This window comes from Zingiber officinale, chromosome 3A (genome assembly GCF_018446385.1).
Source record: "Zingiber officinale cultivar Zhangliang chromosome 3A, Zo_v1.1, whole genome shotgun sequence".
NCBI lineage: Eukaryota > Viridiplantae > Streptophyta > Magnoliopsida > Zingiberales > Zingiberaceae > Zingiber > Zingiber officinale.
Genome location: NC_055990.1, coordinates 110,081,981 through 110,090,376, shown reverse-complemented (window position 1 = coordinate 110,090,376; position 8,396 = coordinate 110,081,981). Strand labels below are relative to the sequence as shown.

The following is an 8,396-nucleotide window of genomic DNA, read 5'->3' as shown; positions in this document are numbered from 1 at the left end:
TCTTCACATCTTCAGCTCTCAATAAATTTTGGCATTCTCTCAATTTTTCTTAAATTAAATTGTGATATCATATCCATGTTTAATTTGTGTTCTGAACCATCTGGTTTTCAATAACTGGCTCTAAAGAACAGGAACCAGTCCAACTCGCTCGAAATTTCCAATCCAAGCGTTCAACCTTTAAATATGCCTCTCTATGATAAAGAGTAGATAAAAAGATATTGCTTACACTGCTAATCTCTGGAACCATACTAGACGAAATCATATCTTGTACATTGCTCATCTATCAAAGAACACCAATCGAAACAACAGAGATCCAACTGAGGCTACTCTTTGTCTTGTAGTGCCACTTGAGGATTTATCCTCCAGCCAAGTTGATCGCCACTGCTTGTCATAGAAGGTTGTTTCTTCAAGTAGCTTCTTTAGGGTGTCAAGATCTTCATTCTTTCGAATCAGTAGAACTCCCGCAACAGCCACAAATAGCAAAGTTTTGCAGAAGAAGTTCCCCATCTGATCAACGAGACCTACTCCGGTGAGGCTATCCACAAAATATGCCATGAAAAACCCAATCATGGCAGCGCGGCCTACATGAATTTGATGCCAGGCAAGGGATGAAACTTTCTGCAAATGATTGAACAGCAGGGAGATGCAGAAGGGTACCAACCATTGAGTAACTCAGCTTCTGGAAGGTGGAATCTTTTGATCCAAGTCAACCACGGGATGATCGAGGCGTCGAAAATCACAGGCTCTTCATTGCTCGATGCTTCTGGATTATCTTCAAGCCATTTTCTTCTCCTGACCTCTGGAGGAATTGTGCACGATATCAGTCCGTATAAATTCTTAAATAACAACATAAGGAACATGAAAATTCACAGAAACATTAGTCTCATTGCACACTTTGCCAGTGGCATTTAGCAAGCACCAAAAGGTTGAAGGTTTGCTGTTGAAATCTGCAAACCCTGAAATTATGAACTGGATTCACAAGATGAATTAACCTGTTGCCATCTAAGCTCAAGGCTTTAGATAACATTCAGTAGTAACCATTACCACATCTGGTTAAGGGTTCAGAGATTGCAATTGCTGTCTCAAAGACTCTAGATATCCACCCAGAATTGTATTCTGCCCTAGTTCTTTCACAGTTGGGATCATGAAGTAGTTTAAGAAGAGCATTGCGTCAGTACTCAAACAAATTGTTAGAGATCACAAAAAGGGCATTTTTCCTGTTAACCTTTTGGCATCTAAGCTTAAGACTTTAGACAACATTGTAGTAACCATTACCACATTTGGTTAAGGGTTTAGAGATTACAATTCCTGTCTCAAAGTAGGCATACCACATCCAAGCCCTAGATATCCACCTAAACTTGTCTTCTGCTCTAGTTCTTTCACATTTGGGATCATGAAGTAGTTTAAGAATAGCATCACGTCGATTTGACTGCCTTAGGTAACAAATCATCGCCATTAGCACACAATTCATTGGAGAATTAGAGAAATCACACCTGCATCCAACACCGCATCCCAATTGGTCTTCCCGTCCTTCATAAACTGCTTCAAATCCCACGTCCCTCCGACCCACCTGGGGTCCTTGAACTTGGGTGGCGGCGCCAGCTCCTCGGCTTTCAGTGCGGCTCCGTTGGATCCAAGATTAGGCGCGGGAGGGGTGGTTTCCCCCTTGTTCTCCTTCGATTCCTGCTCCGCCTCCTTCTCCTCCACAAGAGTCGCCGAGGATCTCGCTTCTCCCGCCCCATTCTCAGCGGACCTCGAGAGAAAGAGGGAAGGGAGCTTCCTGGGGAAGACAGTGAGATGGGATCGGAGGCAGAGGTGGGATCTGAGGGATAGGGAGGAGAGGGCAGTGGGAGGAGGCGGTGGGGAGAGGAAGGCCATCGAGATGGTGAGGGCTAGTGGAGATTTAAAGAGAGGAAGACGAAGAGGAGAGTGATGAGCATGAAGCTTCTGGTCGGTTATCTGGAACAAGACCTCTGAAAAATATAGGCCTCTAAAAATTAGGAGAATATTTCATTCTACTACTATATTTTATTTATTGTTTAATTTTACCCTCTTATTTTGTAATTTATAAATAGTGATAAAAAAAGCTTTGATGTTGATGCTATTTCTTTTTTTTTTTCCTATGAGAAAAATAATTTCTTTATTAGGTTGCATACGTGACTGAGTGAACATTCGGTTGAAAATAAAAATGAACTAATTGATTTTTTTTATTTTTTAGATAAATTGTACTGACCAAATTTTATTATTAAAATCAAATCGATATAAATTCGATATTAACCAAATTTAAAATTTTAAAATCAAGACTGAATCTAATAAATCAAAATAATTATTTTTTTAAAAAAATAAACTTATGTGTTAACTGAAATGAACTTGATATTGATTATTTTAATTTAATCGAGATTTTATTCGTCTATAATTTCAGCTTCATATCTCAGTAAGCACGTTAGTTTTGTCCTTTTTCTCGTTTCCAGACTTTAGCATGCTTCTCCTTGAATTCAGGAAAAGGATGGTTTATGATTTGCTTTAGTAGGAAGGGGAGATTGAGTTGATGACCTACCTGTAACTGAAACTAAACCTGTGAATAACAACAAAAAGGTGTTAAAATTCTATGGTCTTACATTAATTAATTAATCGTCTTAAGAGACCCATCAAAATTAATTAATTAACTTATCAAAATTTTAAATTATTAATTTGACAGAATAATTAATTAATTGTCCAAGTCGATAATGAGAAAAAAAGAATTAACAAGGGTGGGCGTGAAACTTGAGGTTTTTATTTGAAGAGAAGTTGTGAAATTTAAAGCTCAAAATTGAGAACGTGGGTGGAATCCATAAAAGAATTAACTGAAATGACCGACCAACGACTAACTTTTCATGGTTGGTAAAAGCAATAAATAACTTTTATTTGACCATTTTGTTGCAGCAGAGGTATGGAAGTCTTATATAAGGAGGTCATGATCTCGAGCAAAGAGACTACAAAAGAAGAATAGAAAATTTTCTCTATCCACTTAGTTTCCCTTTTCTGTTGTGCATCCTTCTTCGCTCAACAGATTATTTATGATAGATTTTATTTCAATTTATTGTACCATTAGTGCTTAGAGCATCTCCAATACAAATTTTGTCAAAAGTTTATAAAATTTAAAAATCGCATTTAAAAAACTTTTATGATTGTATAAGTAAAATGTGATGTTTTTAATTCAACAAGAGGTTTGAGTATTCAAATCTGTTTTTTCTCTTGAATGTAGAACCAATAATTAATGTACATGATTGATCATTTTTAAATAATTTAAAAATAAATTATTTAATGAGCTAATTATAATATTTCAGTTTATAAATAATTAGTAATAATTAAAATTATATTTTTTTTAAAAAAAAATAAATATATTTGAGATAAGTAAAAAATATACAAATAACTATAATTAAATTAATTTTATAAAATAATTAAATATTAAATAAAAGGATAAATTATATTAAATTAAAAATTAAAAATTAATTAATTTATTAATTATTAATTATAAATAAATTAAATTAAAGATTATAATATATTAATTAAAATATCAAATGAAAACTATATAAAGATATTAAATGAAAAGATTGTATTTAGGTTTTTTTTAATTTGCGGAGAGAATAGTAGATTTGTATTGAAATTGATGTAATATGCATGGAGCCATGTAGTTCGTGTGGAGAGAATTACAAAAAAAAGTTCACTCAAAGTTTTAACGATTAAGAATGTTTCAATGAATTTTTATAATGTTGATGTGGCATGTTAGAATTCTAAAAAAAAAACTCATTCAAAGCTTTAACGATTGGAGATGCCCTTAGTGGAGATTAATAGTTTGTCATTATATCTTGAGAAACAGACAACACATAACAATCTCAAAGCACCATTGAAGGAGGGGCAAATCTATTTTAAGAGTACTGTGTCCAACATAGATCTTGAGGTCTAACTCTCGATTCGGTGCTTAGGCAATCCACTTGAACTTGGAAATACTTCTCTAACATTTGGAGGTTTCCCAACTTGCCTTCTCTATTCCCGAGCCTTCATAAATCCACTCGTGATTACTTTCCCAAGCACCCAAGGGCATAGCCAGGCATTGGCTTACCCCCATCTCTAGCCCAAGGTGCCCAGCTGAAGATTTGATTAATTTTACTTGTTCACACCTTGTATTTTAGATTTTTAAAGGGAAAGAAAAGGCTTTTAGCTTGGGGGGCATTTTTAGGTCGAGTGGGCTACCATTCTTGGCTCCGCCAATGCAAGCACCTAATCTCCATGCCCGAGTATTTGGCTCTTGGGTGATACTCGGTAGTTAGACGACTTCTCTCCTAACTCGGCGTTCGGTGATCGACGATTGGTGATCCACTCAGCAGTCAGATGATGTCTCTCCCAACTCAGCACTCGAAGTACACGGCGATTCAGCACTCAAAGCACTTAGTAATTTCGCACATGGAGGACTCGGTACTCAAAGTACTCAGTTGACGTGATACTCTATCGGGAGAACTCGATTGCAACTAAAGAAATCCCACTCATGTGAGAACAACCAGTAACTCGGGCTAACCTCAAGATCGACAGCTTCAACTTATACGGTTCAAACGATAAGTTGAAGTTGAATTTGTAATTTTAATTCTTCAAATTCTTTTCTATCTCGAACTGTTGAGTTTCAATCAAAGTCTCACATTGGAAAGATTTGGTAAAGAGCATGGGGTTAAAAGGATGCAAGATATCTCCATTGGTATGAGGCCTTTTGGGTAGAGCCCAAGAGCAAAGGCATGAGGGCCTAGGCCCAAAGTGGACAATATCATGCCAATATGGAGATATGTGGACATCCTTTGGGCACAACAAATGATATCAGAGACATGGTACGAACCAGATACCATGTGGGGTGACCTTGAACACAGTTAAGGGTGGGCCCGGAGTAGGTCAGGGTGACCGGATGTTCGTGGGAAGCCTGGAGCAGGTCAGGGTGATCGGATACTTGTGCGGAAGCAAGTAGGTCAAGGTGACCAGATGCTCGCAGGGAAGCCCAAAGCAGGTCAGGGTGACCGGATATTCGTGGGAGGCCTGGAGCAGGTCAGGGTGATCGGATACTTGTGCGGAAGCAAGTAGGTCAGGGTAACCGGATACTCGCGGGGAGGCTTGGAGCAGGTCAGGATGACTGGATACTTACGGGAGGCCTGGAGCAGGTCAATGTGACCAGATACTCGCGGGGAGACAAGTAGGTAGGGATGCAAATGAACCAAACGGTTCACAAGCTATTCGAAGCTCGATTCGGTAAAAAGCTCGTTCGAGTTGGTTCGTTTATCTTATCGAGCTGAGCTCGAGCTCGATTTCGAGCTCGACAGTTTTATCGACCTGAGCTCGAGCTTAAGGATATTCGACTCGTGAGCTCGTGAACATGTTTGTTTATAGGCTCACAAGCAAAAAAAATGAGCCTTAAAATGAGCCTTAAACCGAGCCAAAAAACGAGCTCTAAAACGAGTAAAAAAAAAAGAGCTCTAAAACGAGCTTTAAAATGAGCCAAAAAATAAGCTTTAAAACGAGCTCTAAACGAGCCCGAAAACGAGCCCGAGCTTGCTTAACGAGTTAGGCTCGTTAACTTTGATAATTGATCTAATAACGAGCCGAGCTCGAACTGTTCGCGAGCTTGATAATTCTAAAACCAGCCGAACTCGGACCTGAATATAACTTAAACGAGCTGATCTTGAGCCTAATACTGTTCGGCTCGTTTACATCCCTACGAGTAGGTCAGGGTGACTGGATGCTCGCAGGGAAGCTCGGAGCAGGGCAAGGTGACAGAATACTCGCGGGGAGACCCGAAGTAGGTCAAGGTGACCGGGTGCGGATGCTTGCAGGGAGGCTGAGCAGGTCAGAGTGACCAGATGCTCGCGGGAAGGCCCACAAAATATCTCCATTGATACAAGGACTTTTGGATAGAGCCCAAGAGCAAAGTCATGAGAGTCTAGGCCTAAAATGGACAATATTATATCATTATGGAGATATATAGCCATCGTTTAGGCAGTAAAAAAAAATACAATGGTGAATGGATTGTATCGAAACAACAATTGCAGTAAAAAAAATATCAAGAAACTCCATTAATAGAAATAAATAACCAAGCCTACACTCATCTTATTGCTCCCATGAGTCAAACATAACAAGCGGTTTAATATCCAGAGATTAATGGCGCTAGCTAGCTATCCCATGATCGCTAGTCCTACAACCACCAAGCCACCAAGCCACACTGCGCTCCATCTGCCTCCGTCAACAGCGATTCCGCCGCTGCTTTCGCCGGGAATCGTCGACGGGGGAGCATCGTTGGACGATGAGCCGGGTGTCGTCGGCGTTGTCGGAGTCATCGGCGTCAGCGTCCCTGACGAAGACGACGGTGAGCTCGGTGCCGTCGAGCCGCCGGGAGCCGAACCTGAAGCGGCGACGGTGACAGCCAGCTTCATGCCCCCGGAGCAGTGGCCCGACGTGCCGCAGATGAAGTACCTGCTGCCGGGCGCAGTGAGGCTGATCCTGGTGCTCCGGTCTGTGTGGGTCTGGACGGAGTTGCTGGCGGAGCAAGCGTTGAAGTCCGACTCGCCCACCTCCGCCAAGCTGTGTAGCGGACCGTACTGGAAAACTGCCCGCCGACCGCCGGACCATTAGGAAATATTGAAGTGTGTGCGATTCGGAAATTAATTATTAAGAAGCTTACGGAGCGTATCGCCGACGTTGAAGGTTGTCCCGGAAGCCCATGAACTGTAATCCACGCCGCTGGTCCACCCTTGCGAACCGCCGACGGTGTAGTCGGTGGCGACGGCCGCCGGCACGGCTGCTGCAAGAAAGATAAGAAGAGCTGCTGCTTCCAAAGCCATCAGCTCCTGCAAGAAAGCAATGAACACGATGAAGCAATGAAACCCCTAAATATAGGCACGGAAACTGATCACCTAATAATAATAATAATTATTATTATTATTATTTGGATGGTTGGATCATTTATTGATATGAGTAGATATGAGTTCTTCACTAGCTTCCAAGGCTTTGGTGTACCTAATGTAATTGAATCATGGAATTAAGATTTTCTAGCTTCTCCTAATTGTGTTATTTAATTTGCCTACCTAATTCTAATTCTTAAGAGTAGGGAGGTAAAAAAGCAAAGTCTAACTAAATTTTATGTTGTTTAAGCTTGTTTAATAATCTAATCAAAATAAAGTAATTAAGTTGAGTTTGATAATTGTGTTACTTAATGAACAAAATTGTTGAAACGAGACTATTCAACCTTTGCTTGATTTCTTTTCTTTCAAGCTTGAGTTTGATTCAACTAGATATTTTTCAGCTCTTCATAGAAGATTGTTTGGAACTTTTATATTTTTAAAGATTGTTTGATTAGTAATTGGGTTTGATATTACAAATTTATTTATTTATTTTGATAACTTTTTATACTCATTTACAAGTTTGAAAAGAGATTTTTTTTATGAGCATGATTTGTGAATATTATAAATGTTAATGAGTTAAATACATATATGTGCAAATTTAATCATTTAGTTTAACAAGTTGATCGAATTTATTTATTTAATAGATTTTGTACCAAATAAAATACTGAGTTTACCCATAAACATTTAATTCATTTACCATCCTACTTGAAAGGGAAGACTCAACTCTTATATCTATTTGAATAATTATATGTATTATCAAAATAAGATATAAAAATAAATATTATTAAATTATATTCTAGGTTTTATAAAAAAATACAATTTATAATGATGGGGTGCATATATAGAGGGCTCACATGTAAGATCAAAAAGTTAATATTCTAGTTAATGTGACAGTCAAAGTTTAAAATAAGTTAACCTGAGTGAATGGTCAATCGAGGCATCAAAGACCACGATCGGATCTCCAACTCACGAGGCCCTGCTCCCCTACATCCTTCTTATCAGCTCACAAGATCACGGGGCTCTACTCCCCTAAATCCTCCCATTCAATTTCCGATCGGATCTCCAACTCCCTGGCTCTAATCCCCTACATCCTTTCGATCAACTCATAGAATCATAAGATCCTACTCCCCTATATCCTCTCGCTTGGTTCCTGATCGGATCTCCGTCTCACAGGGCTCTGCTCCCCTACATCCTTTTGATTGGCTCACAGGATCATGAGACTCAGCTCCCCTCTATCCTCTCGTTCGGTTCCCAATCGGATCTCCACCTCATGGGGCTATGCTCCCCTATATACTCCCTATCGACTCATAGGATCACGAGACTCTACTCCCTTACATCCTCCCAATCGTCTCATAGGATCACGGGGTTCTACTCCCATACATTCTCCTGATCAGGCTCATAGGATCATGGGGCCCTACTCCCCTATATCCTCTGGCTTGGTTCCCTATCGGATCTTCAACTCCTGAGGCTCTGCTCCCCTAC

The 8,396-nt window shown here is 39.7% G+C and overlaps 2 protein-coding genes across 2 annotated transcripts; both read right to left on the bottom strand.

Annotated features, from left to right (window-relative positions):
• Positions 1–121: 121 nt before the first annotated feature.
• On the bottom strand, positions 122–1,972 carry LOC122052263 (light-harvesting complex-like protein 3 isotype 1, chloroplastic). The gene is made up of 3 exons (XM_042613708.1): positions 1,494–1,972; positions 662–799; positions 122–581 (listed from the first exon to the last, which is right to left on the bottom strand). Exons 1-3 carry the CDS (start codon positions 1,876–1,878, stop codon positions 277–279), a joined length of 828 nt encoding a protein of 275 aa, XP_042469642.1. The 5' UTR covers positions 1,879–1,972; the 3' UTR covers positions 122–276.
• Positions 1,973–5,985: 4,013 nt separating this feature from the next.
• Positions 5,986–6,870, bottom strand: LOC122053959 (uclacyanin-2-like). Its single transcript, XM_042615848.1, has 2 exons — positions 6,695–6,870; positions 5,986–6,619 (listed from the first exon to the last, which is right to left on the bottom strand). The coding sequence occupies exons 1-2, from the start codon at positions 6,852–6,854 to the stop codon at positions 6,189–6,191; spliced, it is 591 nt and encodes a 196-aa protein (XP_042471782.1). The 5' UTR covers positions 6,855–6,870; the 3' UTR covers positions 5,986–6,188.
• Between the last annotated feature and the right edge of the window lie 1,526 nt (positions 6,871–8,396).

Coding starts and splice junctions, on each gene's coding strand:
- LOC122052263 (XM_042613708.1), bottom strand. CDS start 1,878: ATGGCCTTCCTCTCCCCACCGCCTCCTCCCACTGCCCTCTCCTCCCTA. Junction 800..1,493: donor GGATGCGGTGTTGGATGCAG/GTGTGATTTCTC, acceptor CAATTCCTCCAG/AGGTCAGGAGAAGAAAATGG. Junction 582..661: donor AGAAGCTGAGTTACTCAATG/GTTGGTACCCTT, acceptor AAATTCATGTAG/GCCGCGCTGCCATGATTGGG.
- LOC122053959 (XM_042615848.1), bottom strand. CDS start 6,854: ATGGCTTTGGAAGCAGCAGCTCTTCTTATCTTTCTTGCAGCAGCCGTG. Junction 6,620..6,694: donor CAACGTCGGCGATACGCTCC/GTAAGCTTCTTA, acceptor GTCGGCGGGCAG/TTTTCCAGTACGGTCCGCTA.